The sequence below is a fragment of the Mustela nivalis genome, assembly GCF_964662115.1.
Source record: "Mustela nivalis genome assembly, chromosome: 14".
Taxonomy (NCBI): domain Eukaryota; kingdom Metazoa; phylum Chordata; class Mammalia; order Carnivora; family Mustelidae; genus Mustela; species Mustela nivalis.
In genome coordinates, this window is record NC_139033.1 from 43,855,184 (window position 1) to 43,874,204 (window position 19,021).

Genomic DNA, 19,021 nt, shown 5'->3' on the forward strand with positions numbered 1-19,021 from the left:
AGGCTCATCACTAGATGTTTTTCAGTGTATACTGTGTTGATCCCACTGAAATTGAAATGAATCTGCCAGAAGTAAAAGCCTGTTTCTGTTATACCTTGTCCATGATCTTAGGGAAGTGCACGGGAAGGGATAGAGTAAGATGAAGGTATTTTCCTGAAGACGCTAATAGAAAGCATAATAGAAAGAACGTGGTTTGGCATGTGAGGGTTGAAACACTTAGAAAATTTGTGATGTGGATTGGTTCTCACAGTCTTACTGTTGAGACACTGAATGAGACCCCGATGACTCAGCTCAGTGATGGGGCTTCAGATGGGCCCCGGCAGCTGATTCACATTGCTGGATGGGCCCAATACTTAGGTTTGCTCATGAGGCTTAGTATGAAGTAGAAGTTATTTTGAGAACTTTTAACCTGTCTTTTTACCTGTTTTCAGTGTTGTTTTTGTGAAAGCCATCACTGTTATCTGTATATGGTGATACTTTTGTCAACCATTTCTTGTCCTGCCCCTTTCTCTAGTTCCACCACTCCAGACAGGTCCCTGTGAAGTCTGCTCGGAGTGAGCCATTCTGCTGGCCCCAGGCCAGACATACAGCCTCTTCCTCTGAGATCCGTTTCTGTGTTCTTCTTAGCAACCTGTCAACTCAACCGTTTAGTTCTTAGCCTGGCCCTCATTTGCAGATTTTCAGTTATAATTTTATAAGAATGTTTATCTTTTTTTTTTTTTAAGATGTATGTTTGTATTTATTTATTTGTGGGGTGGGGGAGAGGGAGACAGAACGAACACGAGAGGGAGAGAGAATCTCAAACAGACTCTGCACTGAGCCCGATGTGGGGCCCGATCCCGCATGAACCTGAGATCATGACCTGAGCTGAAACCAAAAGTCAGATCTCAACTTACTGAGCCACCCAGGTGCCCCAGAACATTTATCTTTTTTTTTTTTTTTTTTAATAAGTTCTATATTGGTAAAACTGAGACATTCCTAGTCGATTAACTTCACTGCCTTTTTCTGGGTATGTCTAATTGTGTAATGTGACTTTGTCTACCTCTCTAGTACAGGGGTACTGTTGTTATCTGCTGACCTCGTCCTTCTCGCTCCTGCTGCTTTAGCCGCATCCGCGTCCATGCTGATTTGGGACAGACCAACCCACCCCTGCCCCCAGGGCTTTGCCCCTGCTGCTGCTGCTGCTGCTGCTGCTTCCTCCTTGACTATCTCCCCTCAGATATCTGCATGGCTCCTGTCCTGACTTTCACGCTTCCTTCTGCTCAGGGGAGGTCTGCTTCTCAGGAATAACCGCTCTGACCACCCTAAAATAGGAGCACGCTTCTCATTCTCTGTTCTGTTATCTGCTTTGTTCTTTGTCTTTATACTGAACACGGCTTTGCACGTTGTCTGTTACCTCTCTCGCTTGTATTTCTCAAATAACATTAGAAGGATGACTCTGTGAAAACAAGGACTCTTCTCGTGCCTGCATTGGTTTTGCTCACTGCTGTTATCCTTAGTATTCAGGCTAGCGTGGCATGTGGTAAACTCGACAAATATTTGTTGACTGAGTGAGATGGTAGGGGCACAACCTGTTCAGTGCGCTTAAGGCATTTTGTTTGTTTGTCATCATCTAGTCTGTACAGAAACACAGTATAGTGCTAAGGTGCGTTCACTGCAAATGCAGTGGCTCAGAGCCCTTTGTAGTTGGTATATTGTATTATGAAAACTAGGTGTCTCATAGACAGGAGAAATAGAAATAGAAAGGGGCTATAGAAGCAGAAACACTGAGAACTAATATCCTCAGATATTTCCAAATAGCAATATTTGAGGAAGTGGTAGATTAGTTATATAAATGTTGAGTGGTCCAAGACTATGTAGTGTAGGGACAATCAGCTTTATAGCTCAGCAGTCCTTACATTATCCCTTAACAGTATAATAATCTCTCTCTTGTTAAGTTCATTCTGAAAAACGTATATTGGGACTATGGCATTTATCTGTAAGGTACTAGGCCCTCTACAAAGAAAGGTGTGGCTTCTGGAGCTTAGAGACGGACAGATAATATAGAAAGAGAGTCCATGAGGCACCTGAGTGTCTCAGTCCGTTAATCAGGTTAATTGTCTGCCTTTGGCTCAGGCCATGATCCCGCAGTCCTGGGATCCAGCCTGCATCGGGCTCCCTGCTCAGCGGGGAGGGAGCCTGCTTCTCCCTCTGCCTGCCGCTTGTGCTCTCTCTCCCTGCTTGTGCACATTCTCTCTCTCACAAATGAGTAAAATCCTTAAAAAAAAAAAAAAAAAATATATATATATATATATATATATATATATATATATATATATATATATATATATATATATAGCCAGCCCAGGGGGAGGAACTGTTCCTAAGTTTAAGAGTCATTTGGAACTGTAGTGAGTAGTAGTGACTGTGTCAGCAAAGAGCCAGAGAGGGGCCTGCTCAGGACCTCTTGGGTATAAATAATGTATCTGAAGAATCACAAGTGCATTTAGTTTGAGTAGAGCATATGGGTTGTGGGAAATTAGGGATGGACAAGCTGTGTTGTTCGATGGGGCAGAGACTTTATTTTATTTTTTTTAAAGGTTTTATTTATTTGACAGACAGTGAGAGAGGGAACACAAGCAGGAGGAGTAGGAGAGGGAGAAGTAGACTTCCTGCTGAGCAGAGAGCCCTGCTCGGGGCTCGATCCCAGGACCCTGGGGATCATGATCTGAACTGACAGCAGAGGCTTAACGACTGAGCCACCCAGGCGCCTGAGTCTTGAAATTTAGAAGGACTAACTGTTTGATTACATTTAGAGTTCTCTATTTATTAAGATGTAAAATATATTATTTCATATTTATATTTATATATATACTCTTTATATAATACTTTTTAATATATATTATACATATGTTATATATATATACTTTTTCTTTAAAATCCATTCTGGAAGTATTTGGGGAGGAATGGAACTGATTAAGAATCTTATTTATGAGATTTTCTTTCTTCATAGGGTTTCTGAAATGTAATAAAATGATAGGAAATGCATATTTATGATTCAGCCCGTAAACTTATGACATTGGCTTCACTGTTTTACTGTGGAAAATTTGAACATTGAAAACTCTGTTGCTAACTGTGATAAGGTGGTTCAAGAATGTGAAAAGCCGTGAACGGTTGATGGAGGAGAATGAAGGAACTGGAGGGACCTGGGTTGGCCTTGAAGGGTTTAACTGTTGGAAAAATGCCTTTCTATAGCTCTGCCTGTTGATACTTCGGCACCCTCCAGATGCAGCCTCTGCAGAGCAGGTGCCTAAAGCAAGTCAGTGTTTAAGTTTTAGGTGCTGGAAGGGAAATATCGAGTATAGCTTTCAGGCTCAATCAGTGAGGTATTTAAGTCCTTAGAAGCACTGAATTAAAGGTGATAGCATTTCCATACACCAAGACAGTATTAAATATTAAGTTCACAATAGCATTTTAGGTGGAAAATTGATTTCTGGTGTGGTGAGGAGGGGAGGATCTCAGTTAAATTTTTTAAAAATATGCAGACCTTTACATGTTTATTGAAGTCTGACTTAAATATAGCTAGTACCACAAATAACATTGATTTTAGGGGTGCCTGGGTGGCTCAGTCATTAGACGTCTGTCTTCCATTCAGGTCAGATCCCGGGGTCCTGGGATGAAACCTCGCATCGGGCTCCCTGCTCAGCAGGAAGCCTGCTGCTCCCTCTCCCACTCCCCCTGCTTGTGTTCCCTCTCTCACTGTGTCTCTCTCTGTCAAATAATAAAATCTTTTAAAAAAATGTTGATTTTATAAGTTACATGCTCAGATTGTTCATAACTTGTGAATTATTGTTAATGATTATCATTAAGAAGTGTAGAAGTATTCTGTAATAGGAGAAAAACCTCTCTGGTTCTGAATGCAGAAGATGGGGCTCGAATCTGGCTCTCCTCCTAACCGGCAATGTCACTCCACGCCTCGGGTTTCTCATTTTGAAAGTAGGGGTAGCAGACCAGAACTCATTTCTTGGAAAAGACATTTGAAGACATCTAGTTCAGCTGTTCAGTATTTTAGAGAAGGAAATTGAAGTGCCTCAGTTTGGAGACCAACTCCTGTAGCTGTTGGAGGAAGAGCCAGACTGTATGTACCTCGTGTCCTTCAATGCTGTGGAGGGGACAGGGGCTGAGAGGGAGCATCTCCTCCTCTGTCTGGCGTCCTCACTGCCTACTGTGTTGCTTCAGACTGTGTTGGGGACCAAAGCAGTGCACTTGAAGATGCTTTTGTAAATTGTAAAATGCTTTAGGATTATAAAAGTGTGTTGTCTTACCCATACTAAGTACTCAGAAACATTCAGTATATTTGCTTTCTGTGTTAATTTTCCTATTTTAAATTTCTCCGTATGTAAGAGTAGCACTAGCTCACTAACAAGTCCAGTAGGCATAGGACTCGGGATGTGAGAGATTCAAAAGAACAAGGCTGACTCATCTGGAAGCTGAAGAAGTTTCTGTAGTGCCTGGCTTCTTAGGAGGGCTGGTGCTCTTCCGGCATTAGGTATGACAGAAAGACTAGCGTCCATAAGAGCTGGGTCCTGGATCCTGGCTGTGTTTGCCTATTGTAGGTTATGGCCTGTGTTTGCCTGTTGTAGGTTATGTGCTATTTAGAGCCAGATGTGCATTGGGTTTTTAGGATTAGAATTCAGCTTTTCTTTATTCTAGCCCTTTCATTTTATATATGATGTCACTCAAGTACAGAGAAGGGAAGTGACTTTCCTAAGGTCAGTTTGCAGGATTCGTAGGTGGCCCTGAAAACACTTGACTCTGCCTTGAAAGAGTTTTTACTCTTATAAAGCCAAGACTGGTACAGAGTACATTTGTTACTTTCTTTTGCTGTTATTTATACATGAATGACAAAGTATGAATGCGGCAGAGTACACTAATAATTGCAAACTTTCAATTCTACCGCAAAGAGTTAATTTTCTTCTTTTTTGTGTGTGACTTATATATATTAATTTTTTTTTTTTTTTAAGATCTTATTTACTTATTTGACAGAGAGACAGCGAGAGAGGGAACACAAGCAGCAGGAATGGAAGAGAGAGAAGCAGGCTTCCCACTGAGCAGGGAGCCTGATGCAGGGCTTGATCCCAGGACCCTGGGATCATGACCTGAGCCCAAGGCAGATGCTTAATTGACCGAGCCACCCAGGTGTCCCCATAGTATGATATTTATATATGTTTCCTCATTACAAGTATAATTGAACATCTCTTCATATATTCAGAAGCCATTTCTAACTTTTGATGAAGGTTTAGTAATCATTTTTAATTCTTGAGAGCTCTTCCTCTGATTGTTTCCTCTGTTTTACGAATGCAGCATATTCAGTTGGCATGACAGCACTATGAACACTCATATAACCATTTTGGTATATTTGCTTTATTATTATGTCTCCATCTTTTTTAAATATTATATATGAATCTTATCAATCCAGCCTAATTTTTCATCTTTAAGGTTATCTTTAAAAACTCAATTTGTTGAACTTTATTTCAGGAAGATTATTGATACATTTGATGCAGTGTTAGATGTAGAACACTAGTTCTTTTTTTTTTCTTTTTAAAGGCTTTATTTATTTATTTGACAGAGATCACAAGCAGGCAGAGAGAGAGGAGGAAGCAGGCTCCTTGCTGAGCAGAGAGCCCGATGCGGGGCTCGATCCCAGGACCCTGGGACCATGACCCAAGCAGAAGGCAGAGGCTTTAACCCACTGAGCCACCCAGGCGCCCCATAGAACACTAGTGCTTTGAGAAATCTTGAAAATGTGGAGTAGATATTGAGTTTATTTGATCCACCTCCTTGATTTTTACATATGACGGAGTTGACAGGGAAGGTGGCTAATGGAACTAGTGAGTGGCCATTCTGAGACCAGAATCCAGATTTTTGATTCCTAACCTCCAGGCACTTTCTGTTCCACTGTTAAGACTTTTATAAACAAGAAGCATTCCCATGTCTTTGATTTTGTTACCTTTGAAAACTAGCCACCACCACCACTGATGGTATCTTTAATACATTCTACCACTTTTTAGTCTTCCCTCGTGTTTCACTTTCACACTCTCTCTGGTGGCTTAACTCTGATATTTCTAAATTTTGGTTTTAATCCTTTGAACTTGTCTGTTGTTTTTGTTAAACTTATGTTCCATTTACATACTGTCCTGTTTCTTACCCAGTAGTAAGTCAGAAGAGGATGTTTTTTTCCTCCATATTCGTTGACTTTGTCCTTAGCCAACACTAACACCCATTTCATGAAGGCTTTTGTCTTTATCCAAGTGTTCCACTCTGCCCTAGCAGAGCAGCACAAGGTCAAGGCGCCTGTCTTTTTTTTTTTTTTTTTCTTCTTCACATGAAATTAATAACTTGCTCCAACAGTAGTTTGTTTTAGGACATTTCCAGCCCAGATGGTGGAAAGTTCTTGGGATAATACGGCAGCCAGAGCAACACTTTGGCTTTTTAAAGTTGACTTTGTTTTGGCGATTGTGTGATGAAAATCTTCTGAAGATCATACAAGGACATTAAAACAAGAAAGATCTGTTGGCTTAAAACATTTTTCATCTTCTAAAAACCACCACACTCAGCATGGTAGCATTTTGGTTTCTTTCAAGTATTGGCCTGTCTGGCTCTTTTCCCTGATTATTTGGCATTTAGGGATAGGCCAATTAATACATTTTAGATTTTGTTTTCACAGAAGTCTAACATTGCCTTGAATTCCCTTTTTTGAGCATTATAGAAAGTTCCAGCAAGAAATGACAGTAGAGATCATCTTGCCTGATGTACTTATTTAAAACTGAGACCCAAAGGGATTATTTGTTGAAATTGAAAGAATGAGTTTAATAGAGAGCTGAGAAGCAGAGCCGGGGTCTCCTGATTTTGGCTCAGTGACTTTTATACATACCACAATCTGATTTAATTTTGTTTGCTCTTATTTCATTATGTTCTTAGAGTTGAATCAAGAAAAGTTTAATTTTAACATTTATGACAGTCTTCTATTTTTAGTTCTTGATTAATTTAATTTTGGAGCATATTGCTTAAATATCCAAACGCATGAAAATATATGTGAACAGTCTCCTGCCTACGCTGGTCCTCCATCTGTCCAGCTGTCCCATTTGCTTCCATAAGGAACCACTGTGCTTAGTGTCTTCCATGTCCTTCCTGAGGATGTTCATGCGATGTAGATGCGGTTATGAACACAGGATCTTATTTCTTCCTGCATTCACACAAAAGGTGGGAAATCGTACATTCTGTTTTGAACTTTCCTCTTTTTCCAGTTGAAAGTCTATCCTGGCGGCTTCTGTACACATGCATTTGAAGAGCTTTCTCATTTTTGTTACGGGAATATTCAACTACCCCAAAGTTTACCCTTACAGAGTATATCATTAGGTTGTTTTTAGTATATTCACAAAAGTTGTGAAATTGTCATCACCATCAAATTTTGGATCTTCACCACTGCGCAGAGAAACCCTGTACCCATGAGCAGCCACTTCTCATTTCTCCCTCTGCCCGGCCCTAGTAACAGCTAATCTGCTATCTCTGTGGATTTGCCCTTTTGGGACATTTCCTACTAATGGACTTAGACCTAGGCTATGTGGTCTTTTATGTCTGGCTGCTTTCACTTAGCACAATGAGTTTAAGGTTCACCCTTGTTGTAGAAAGTCTCAGTACTTCATTCCCTTTTATTACTGAGCCGTATCCCATTGTGTGCGTACACGCATTTTGCTTATCCATTTGTAAGATGGTAAACATTTGGGTTGTTTCTGGGTTTTGACCATTACTAATAATGCTGCTTCGAGCACTCCTATATAAGGTTTTGGGTGGACTTACGTTTTCTGTTCCCCTGGGCATGTATCTACAAGTAAAATGGCTATTCATCTGGTAATTGTGTGTTTAGCTTTCCTCAGAGGCTTCATCATTTTACATTCCCATTGGCCTTGCATGTGAGCTCTATCTAATTTCCTACATCCTTTCTCATTCTTCTAAAAAAAAAAAAAACCAACAACAGTATGATCTGTGGTAGGTCAATATCAAATTATGTGTAATCATTCCCTTCTTGTTGGATGTTAGAGTTGTTATTAACATTGTTTTTTGTTTTTGCTCCTATCCATTGCTCATTTTCATACTGGGGCCTCTGTTGTATCTGTTTCTAGGATCCATTTTATATTAGGAAGATTAGCCCTTTGTGACATAAATTTAAAGTATATGTTTTTCTAAATTTACCTTTTGACTTATTGGCTTATAGTATGATTTTCTTTTGCCATAATAAAGTTTTAAACACGGTTTTTAAGAATTTGAATTTGTCTGTCTTTTGCAGTTTTTAGGCCTTCTGAATGGGCTTTTTGGCTCATTGCTGACCCTTTTGGCCCTTCTGCTGGTTGCCTTCGTGCACTTTTCATTCTAGCCCCATTTGACTTCCTTAAATATGCTAAATATCCTTAAATAAAAATGTTTCTAGCTCAGAGCCTTTGCATGTGCTGGTCCCTCTCTCCGGCAGACCCTTCTCTTGCCTTCTTACTTCTTTCAAGTCTTTGCTCAAATGTCAACTTCATGTTGAGTCTTATTGTTTAAAATTGTAACACATCTTTGATTGATTGTCAGTGGCCCCCCAGATTCATTCTCCTCCTCTTTATTAGACTTTGGCTGGGCAGAAGCTGTCCAGGTAAAGATGTTGCTGGTCAGCCTCGCTTGCCAGCTAGATCGAGAGACATGTGTACCCCAGGAAGTGATATATACACCATTTGTATTACTTAAAAAGAATTGACGTGCCTTGGAGTGATTTTTCTCCCTTCTCTCTGATGGGAAACTTGGAAGTATGTGCAGAGGGTGACAGAACTTCCTTTCCAGCATGGCCTTTGTATTTTATTAAGTAGATCCTGCTTTATCTGATTGTTAAGTGGCAGAGAAATGAACTTTGATGTGGTTTAAAGGATGATTTTGGACTTCTTTCATAGTGGTTTAGCATAACTATTCCTTACCCTTCCTCCCCAACCAGGTACTCCTGTCCAGCCTTCATGCACTGATTGTTTCCTTCAGAGCACTTATAATCTTTTAGTTTATTATGTAGCATATTTATTTGCCTGTCCTCTCCAATATAAGCTCCAGGAGGCCTGGCATATAGTAAGTGCTCAGTGAATATTTGGAATGAATGGTTGGAAAGGCCTTCTATAAAGCATGTTATAAGAGAACCATACATCTTGTCGTGTAGGGTTGTTTTTTTTTTTTTTTTTCCTTTAAGATTTAAACTTCTGATATATTTGGGATTTCTTTTAGTTCAGGGTCCGAGGTATAGATTAAAGCTTTTGGGTTCCCCCCTCCCCCTTTTAGAAGGCTATATAGTTATTCCAACAGTATGTATGTATCTCACTATCTTTTTAGTATCATATTGATGAAGTCCATTTATAACTTGTATAACAATGATTTACAAATAAGAAATACCTGCTTGTCTCCTCAGTAGATTTCTTCTAAGAGAGATCATTGTATTCTCAGTCATTATCAAATCTGAGTGACTGTAATGTATTTAAACTGCTTTTTATTCTATGTACACATAAAAAGATGCTAGATGCTCTTCCTTCTAGGTAATTTTTCTGTTTCTCTAAATCTTATATTTTTATTCATATTAAATGGTATGTTGACATGTGGAATAGCTTGATTTTTGGCTCATAGTTATAGGCTATTTTGTGACTAGGAATTGCAAATGCTGTATGTGCTCTGCTACCAAGCTTTATATTGAGTAAAAAGTGTTTTTTTTTTTTTTAAACCAAAGTATGTATTTGCTTTTTATGGCTATTACAAATTAGAGGTGCCTGTAAGTGTTGGAATGCTGTTTGTTTCTTCTGTAGGAACAACATTTGTAGGTGTAAAATCTTTCAAATAGTGCTTAAATGCTTTTAATGACTAAATGCTTTTAAACAATCTGTGACCGTGCACTCTGCCAGTATTTAAACGTTTAACTTACATCTTTGATGGGGCAAATGTGATAGTTAATTTTGTGTGACAGCTTGACTGAACTGAGGGGTGCCCAGAGGTCAAACATGATTTCATTTTTTCTGGGTGTGTCCATGAGTATGTTTCTGGAAGCAGTTAGCATCTGAATTGGTAGACTTTGTCAAAAAGATCAGACTCACCAGTGCTGGGATCATCCAGTCTGTTGAGGGCATGAGTAGAACACAGAGATGGAGGGAGGGTAAATTTGCTCTCCTGCTTGAGCTAAGACATCCGTATTCTACTATCCTTGGACACTGGTGCTCCTGATTCTCGGGCCTTCATACTTAGACCAGGGTTTTTCTGGTTCTCAGGCCTTTGGGTCTTGATGTGTACTGTACCACTGGCTTTCCCGGGCCTTCGCTTTGCAGATGCCTTGTAATGGAACTTCTCAACTTCTGTAATTGTATGAGCCAATCCATTATATTAAATCTCTTTTTGTATATGTCTCTTTATATATTGTGGATTGTTTCTCTGCAGAGCACTAACTAATACAGTAAGTGTGGCTAACTTATTGCTATGATCTGAATGTTTATGTCCTCCCCGAATTCATAACCTCCAAGGTGATGGTATTTGGGGAGGAGGGGGATGGTTAGGTCCTGAAAGCAAAGCCTTAATGGACGGGATTAGTGCCCTTGTAAAAGATACCCAGGAAAGGTCCCTTGCCCCTCTTCCACCAAGTGATATCAGCAAAAAGATGCTCACTGTCTGTGAACCAGAAGGGTAGCTCTCATCAGATGCTGAATCTGCAGGTGCCTTGATCTTGGACTTTCTAGTCTTCAGAACTGTGAGGAGAGAGTCTTTTGTTTATAAGCCGCCCAGTCTCTGTTACTTTTATTGCAGTCCGCAAGCACTAAGATACTCATGTTGGATAGTTTTTCCCTAGTTGCAGTGTCTGTTACTTTGACTGTTTGCAGTAAAGTGAGAGAGAGAGGAATCATTAAGACCACCTGTGGTCAAAACGAGGTGAGATATTATCCTCAGACTATTACTTATGAATTTTTTTTTCCAAGGAAATTTCACCGTAGAGGTAATCAGTTTGGAGCAAATGTTTCTCCCACTCATTTTCTTCATGCCCTTCCCATTTAAAAAGTTTAAGGTAATAAAAATGGTCACCTATAATCTCATCTCTCAGGGTGGCTTTTTAAATTTTTTGCCTGTTAGCATCTGCATGCTTATATTCATTCATATGGTACATAATCTTCTGCTGTCTTTGCTCAGTGTTGTGTCATGAAGCAAATAGTTCCATAAAGTATGTTTCCAAAGTAGATGGGATAATGTTTTGTGAGGCTAACCTAACCCTGATATTAAAACCCAACAAACATTACGTAAAAAGAAAATTACAGACTCCTGTCTTTTATCAGTATAGGAGAAAAATCTCTTAAAAATAAACAGTAAGTTGGGGCACCTGGATGGTTCAGTTGATTAAGCGTCCAACTCTTGGTTTTAGCTCAGGTCATGGACTCAGGGTCATGAGACCAAGCCCCACGTCAGGCTCCACGCTCAGTGCAGAGTCTGTTGAGATTCTCTGCCTCTCCTCTTCCCTCAGTCCCTCCTCTGGCTCATGCTAGCACTCACTCTCTCAAATAAATAAATAAATAAATAAAATCTTTATTTGTTTTATTTTTTAAAAATGTATTTATTTGAGAGAAAGCATGCACGTGTGCATGGGAAGGGGGCAGCGAGGGAGAAGCAGAGGCCCTATTGAGCAGGGACTCTGATGTGGGGCCCCGATCCCAGGACTCTGAGATCATGACCTGAGCTGAAGGCAGAGGCTTTAACCCACAGAGCCACCTAGGCGCTCTAAATAAAATCCTTAAAAAAAAAAATCAGTAAGTTGTATCCAGCAATATATGGAAAGGGCAGTACATCATCATCAGTGTGGTTTACCTGAAGAATGTGATACCGTTAACACTTGAAATTCAATCAACATAATTTGCTATATTGACAGAATAAATTAGAAAAGCCATATGAGGTGTCTCAGTAAGTGTGGAAAAAGCATTTGACCAAATTCAACATCCATTCATGGAAAAAGAAAAGTGTTCTTGATTTAGGTTGCTATCACTGTCTCTGAGTTCTAAATCTAGAAGCCTGACTTTCTTGATTAGTCTTCGTCTTTCTTGCCTACTTTAAGTATCCGGTCTGTCACTGAGTGCTGCTAGTTTCATTTGTTCCATGTCATTCAAGTCTGGTTACTCTTTGCCATTCCTTTGGTCACTGTTTTCCTTAAGTCCTCACAGGGCTCCAGTGGGAAGTTTATTGCACACGCTTTGTTTCTTGAATTAAAGCGTTTCCTCACTTCTGTATGTCTAACTTCTGATGCCCCCTTCATTCCACTGTCCCTGATTTTGGACACGTCAGGCATAGGATTGAGTCAATCACATTCTTCGCTTCAAGGGTTGTTATCATTACTGGTTCCTGTGAGGCCCATCGCTCCCAGCATTTGGTGTTAATCCATTCACTTATTCCCGTTTATTCCCATTCCTTGATCTCCTTTCCTGTAAACAGCCATTTTAAGTGTGTTTAGTGCATTGTTTATTTATATATATGTGCAACTAAATGTTATATGTACATGGGTTTTGTTTGTTTGTTTGTTTGTTTGTTTTTAAGTAGGCTTCATGCCCATTGTTAGGATCAGGAGCGCAGGTGCAGCTGGCATGGTGCCGGTGACTCCGAGATCTCTCGACGTTGTGCTTAAGCTCATTGCTGGGGCTGTGGTCTCATCTGAAGTCTCATCTAGGAGCGGGAGAGCCTGCTTTCTAGATTCCCACTTGCTGTTGTCAGGATTCAGTTACTCAAAGGAAATCGGACCTCAGTTTTTTAGCTGTGGACTGGAGGCCTCCTTTATTAGTTCTTTGTTGGGTGGACTTCTCCATATGTCAGCTCACAACAAGGTAGCTGGCTTCCCACAGAGAAAAAACGAAGAAAAGGAAAAGAAAGGCAAGAGAAGGTGCCCAATGCAAACGTGTTCATTTTGTAAATTTACCTACACAAGGTAGTGGCATCCTTTCACTTTTATGTTTATTAGAAGTGAATTACTAGATTCAGGCTGCACTCAAGGGGAGGCAATACACAAGGACATATCAATGGCAGGAAGCAGGATTTATTGGGGTCCTTTTAGAGTTTGCCTACCACAGTCCTCTAACAGTTCTGCGAGTTTCTCTTTGGCATATATATGTATGTTGTGTCATAGTCATCCTGTCTGAGGACGACTGCTCTGGTTAGTATTCCCATCAGCACTACTTGAGGGTTTATATATCACCATATGCCTACCAATACTTCATATTTTCCAGGGCAGAAAAGGGTATCACAGTGTTTAAAACTGTTAATATACTTTACCCTTTTTTCCTAGTGGAGTTCTTGTCTTTTTCTTGGCCATTTGCAGGAGTTGTTTGTAACATTCTAGATAGGAGTTTCTTATTCTTCTAATCTATCATCTGCTTGTTATCTTTGTCCAAGGTTTCATTTGTTAAGCAATAATCCTTAATTTTAATGTGATTAAGTACATTTTTGGGCTTTATGGCTTGTGCTCTCAGGCTTTTAAGAAGTCCTTCCATGTGGCTTATGTTCCAAACTTAACCATCATTTGTTTTCCTGTGTTAACTTTAGCTTTACGATTCACATCCAGGTCTTTAACCCATCTGTGATGGAGCTTTGAGTGTGTTGTTAGATAGGGACCATCACTGTTTTCTTTGTAAAGGAGCCAGTTGTTCCTAGCACCATCCTCTGTGTAGTCTCTTTTGTCCTCATTGATTCGTGAATTTGTCTTTGTTGTGTGTTGTCTACACCTGCACCACAGGTGTGAGCCATGTTTGGTTCTTAGGTGGGTTTCATTCATTTGCCTGTTTTGTGTGTGTGTGTGTGTGCAAATAACCATGCTGTTTTTATTGTTACAGCTGCGTGGCATGGCTTGATACCTGGTGGTGAAAGTCTCTCTCTTCACTCTTTATTTTCAAGGTTGCCTTGGCCATGTTTACTCTTCCATAAAAAGTTTAGAGTCACTTGAGGACATTCCTAGAAAAGTTCTTGACTTAACTTTAGGATTAATTTGTGTAGAATTATTATTTTCATGGCATTAAGTCATTCCATTCAGATCACTCTATGTGTCTTTTGTTTTACTGCTGATAAATGATGCTGGTCAGAAAAATGAATAAAAGATACCCTCTCAGTCAATCAGCAGCATCGTGGTCCTTCATGAAATTCCCTTTATGTTTGCAATCATTTTTCTTTTGTATTATGATCAGGTGTTACATGGCCTCACACATTTTTTCCTTTTTGCTATTTCAAATTATGTATGCTTTGTCCACTGTGCTCATGAGTCTATTCAGGAAGACCCAGTCAGTCAGTTCCAATAAAAATCAGAGCATTAAAGATCCTTTAGTCTTTGGACACCTGGGTGGCTCAGTCAGTTAAGTGTCCCACTCTTGATTTCAGCTCAGGTTGTGATCTCAAGGTTGTGAGATTGAGTTCTGTGTGAGGCTCCCTGCTGGGCATAGAGACTGCTTAAGATTCTCTCTTTCTCCCTTTCTCTCTCTCAAAAATTCACAAAAAAGAAAAGATCTCTCTGTCTCTCTATCCACTTATCTATTGAGTGTCTATTACGTACTAGAGTTGGGAATACAAATAACTAAAAAATGGAAGGATCCTCGCTAGAATCTCGTGTGTTCTAGTGAAAAAGAGAGTCGTCTTGGGATACCTTGGTGGCTCAGTTGGTAAAGCGTCTAACTCTTGATTTTGGCTCAGGTCATGATTTCAGCTCGGATCAGGATCTCATGGGTCATAAGAAGGAGCCCCACTTGCACGTGTGCACATGTTTTCTCTCAAACAAATAAATCTTAAAAAAAAAAAAAAAAAAGGAAAGAAACTCATGTGCATATAACTGCTTGCCAGTCATGCTTTAGGGCTTAACTTAATGTCACTTTTTTATAAGAGCTTTACAACCAGAATTCCATGGTGTGACCTGTTCTCTTTCTTTACGACCCTTTTTTGGTGTAATTATTTCTTGAGTTCTGTTTTCTCCATTAAATTGTAAGCTCCAAAAAGGTAGGAGCCTTATCTATTTGTTGATGGATGTGTCTCTAATATGGGACATAATGCCTGTCTAGACATAGTAAGAATAAGGTCTTTGTAAATATTTGTTGAAAGACCTACAAAGCGGAGTACGATGTAATAAACAATTTAGTAGAACTTTTATCCGTAGACCTACAGAAGCACACAAGGGGGACCACTTAGTTCTGTTTAGGAATTTTTGGGAATGGATTTACAGCTTCATATGAAACTACAAATGTCCTGTTGAGTCAATATACTTAAAGTGCTGTCCGCTTTCCTTGCCTCCCAACAAGAAACCCTTTACCCTTCACTCCTATAGCTTTACAGAATTTGGATTTGGGACGTAGAAAAAGATGTTAAATTATAAGTTCGAAGCCACTGCAGGTGATTCTTTATTATTGATGCAGTAATTATCAAATGTCCTGGAGGTGGTCATCTATCTAGGTAGGCTTTACCCTGTAGCAAGATATTTTGCTCTTTAGGATTTGGCTTTAAGCCCTGATGTAGCTAAAAGCCTAGCCAGTTGACATGGAGAGTGGATTTCTGACAGGCATGGGCTATATGAATACATGATAACTGTGATGCAAAGTCTTTCGGGTTTTAGGCAGTCAGATCAGCATTATGAAGAATTAATGAATCATAGCATGACATGTCAGGCTTGTCATTCAGTTCAAGGAGTAAGAACAAATATAAGAGTTGTGTGCTAATATTTACAACACTACTTACGAAACTGTCAGGAGAGGGAATTGTTCTATAATACTTTTGAATGAGATTTCTGAGTAGAACTGAGATTTATTCATTACATAATATCAATTGCCTGGACCTCTTCTGTTTCAAATACTTTATTTTTTTTTTAAAGATTTTATTTATTTATTTGACAGAGATCACAAGTAGGCAGAGAGAGAGAGAGAGAGAGGGAAGCAGGCTCCCTGCTGAGCAGAGAGCCCGATGCGGGGCTGGATGCCAGGACCCTGAGATCATGACCTGAGCTGAAGCAGAGGCTTTAACCCACTGAGCCACCCAGGCGCCCTCATATACTTTATTTTTAAAAGAGATTTCTATCAGCAATAATTCCTTAAAATATTTGCAGAATTTACACTTGCCCAGTTCTAGAATCAAGTCACGTTTAATTTGCTTAATGAGCCTCATTTAAATAGGTGTTAAGTGTTTTTTGGTGGGGGGGACTTTCCATGAGTATTTCAGTTGTGTCACAATATTTTGATATTCCTTTGGAGCTGTTACTCTTTTTGCTGTGTTGGTTGAGATTTGCACTTTTCTGATCTGTTAACTTGTCCCCCTGAAAATCATGTTATACTTTTGAAATAACTAAAGATTTCTCGAGGCATTTATTCCTGTTTGTGCTTCCTGCTCAGCCAAAACTTTGTTTCCTTTTTATTTGATCTAAGATTTATTTCTGAAGGGGGGCTGATGGTCTTGGGAGAAACATGCTTAATAAAACAGGTATAATGTGTTCCCTGTACACATTTTGCCGACCATGCAGAGCTGGCCTTGAGGCCGCAGACAGTAGAGGTAGAGATTGTTAGGATATACCGTTGTTTTCATTGTAAAGTGATTATTGCCACGAAAAGGCATCGTTTTCTTTCCTGCACTGGGGACTTCTCTTCAGTTTGACACTCTGCGTATTCCAGAATATGTTCTGTATTATAACTAAACAAGGATGAACGTAGAGCTTTAGGGTGAATCTTCCAAGCCGAAACTGCTGGTAACGCTTTCCGTTATACACCAAGAGACTTGCTGTTCAGCGGAGGATGGGAACTGGAAAGTAGGAAAGTCATGGGGTGCCTGACCCAAGTGCAAGAGCTAATGGCTGGGAAAGGGCTTCATATATTTGCTTGACTTAATTTGTGTGTGTTTGTGTGTGTGTGTGTTTTAAGATTTTATTTATTTGACAGAGAGATAGCACAAATGGGCAGAGTGGCAGGCAGAGGGAGAGGGAGAAGCAGAATCCCCGCCGATGTGGGACTCAATCCCAGGACCCTGGGATTGTGACCTGAGCCAAAGGCAGCTGCTTAACTGTCTGAGCCACCCAGGCACCCCCTAATTTTTATGTTAAATGTATTAGTATTTCTTTATAATCTAGAAATATGTTGAATATTTACGTTGTGTTTTTAAATGTATAGCTTCTTTAGAAAAGAGCTAATTTCCAATGGTATCATTATTCTGTTTGTTTCCTATTTCTCCAGAGATATTACGTACGAAATCTCAGTTGAAGCTGTATCAACAATGGTGGTTTTCCTTTCTTGTCAACTCTTCCACAAGGAAGTTTTGCGACAGAGCATCAGCCACAAGTATTTGATGCAAGGTCGATGGTATGTTTCTCTTTTACATTTTTCTACTTCTTAGTCTGCATCTTCATTTCTGGTCTTGTCCTCTAACCTCGCTCTTGTCCCAGCTGACCAGCCAGGCATTTCCTTCTGTGATTCTGTCCACACTCCAAACCCAAGGCACAAGGAACCAGATTCTGCTTTCCTGTTTCAGCGGTCCCTTTCATCTCCACGGCTTTTCACGTCTCTGGTGTTTGTGTTTTCTTTCTAGAAGTGAAACTTTGAAGCCCTCTTTCTCCTTTCTCTGCATCATTCTCTATGTCTATGCGCTCAGCCAGTCCTGCTTGTCCACTGAAATTATTTCGAATCTTCCCCTTTTCACCCGTCTTGTCAAAATGGCCACATCTCCACGCGGTCACCCTGTGTCTGGACTAGGCCAGCAGCGTCTCAGCTGACCGCTCCTACTTGCATGCAGTCGCGGTACTAACTGTGCGCCAACCACGTGCTGGCACGCGTGGCTCTTGAGTGGCAGCTTACAGTCTTCTAATGGGACTGGGGTAGATAAAATACACACGCGTGCACACGCGCACACACACATGTCTTCTGTGGACACATTCTTCACAGAACTGGTGAATGCCAAACAATTACAAATAAAGCAGCTTCGATTAAGGTTCTCAGGGAGTGGGAGGAGCTTTGTCTTTCTCACATCTTGCTGCCTGGGTTATCTGTCTGGCACCTTCTCGCTCCCTTGATTGTACCTGTGATGCGGTCACAGAATCCTGTAAGGCTGTTTGGAACATATTTGCAAATCACTGGTAATAGAGAAGGAGCCTGCCCTCTGGCTCAGGAGTCTATTACAGAGTCTTCTCTAGATTGCTGGAATTAATTTATCACTTTACTTTGTGGACACATACCTTTTTCACCTGCGTTCTCTCCCTTCTCTCATTCCATTACTTGAAAGAGTAGAAATATATATTTATTTCATATGCATGCATAAATTGAATAATCTCATGCTTAAAATATGTAGTTTTTATATTGATGCTTTTTAATTCTTGCTTTTCCCTACTGATTCTGTGTTACTACCTCCCTTCAAGAACCAGGTACTATATAATACACTTATTGTCACCTGTTACACAGAGTATCAGTACGGTAACCGGCGCTCAAGAGTTGAAGTGACTTGACCAACAGCTATGGCATAGAAACAGGAAAGCCAGAATTAAGCCTCAAGTCTGATCTCAGAGCCCACAGCCTTCCCTCTTATGTGACAGTGCTACATTTCTTTGAATTATGCTAATCCCTTTGCTATTAATAGATTATATAAATGATATTATACAAAATCAGGGGACTTCCATAATCATGAGTTTGATTTTCTTCTTTTTTCTTTTTGTGTAGTCTTCCATATACCAGCAAACTTGTGAAAACCTTATTGTATAACTTTATCAGACAAGAAAAGCCACCCCCTCCAGGAACACATGTGCTCCCACAGCAGTCAGACGGGGGAGGACTGCTCTATGGGCTCGCATCAGGAGTAGCAAGTAAGTCTAATCAGATTCTGTCCGTTCTTTGATGTAGACAGAGTTTGTCTAATACGTCATAAGAAATTCTGTCCACTTGGCCACCACTGCTGGCTCTGTGGAGCTGGCTAAATGTGAAATACTGGAAATAATTTAAAATGTTTTTTCCATTTAGTGCCA

The 19,021-nt window shown here is 40.1% G+C and overlaps 1 protein-coding gene across 2 annotated transcripts in view; it reads left to right on the forward strand.

Moving 5' to 3' along the window:
* Nucleotides 1-19,021, forward strand: part of DYM (dymeclin) — a 332,115-nt gene that overhangs the window by 76,469 nt on the left and 236,625 nt on the right. For both annotated transcript variants that reach the window (XM_082699258.1, XM_082699257.1), the window contains exons 7-8: nucleotides 17,247-17,372; nucleotides 18,720-18,862. In XM_082699258.1, the coding sequence (XP_082555384.1) occupies nucleotides 17,247-17,372; nucleotides 18,720-18,862 (269 nt within the window). The remainder of the gene's footprint in view (nucleotides 1-17,246; nucleotides 17,373-18,719; nucleotides 18,863-19,021) is intronic.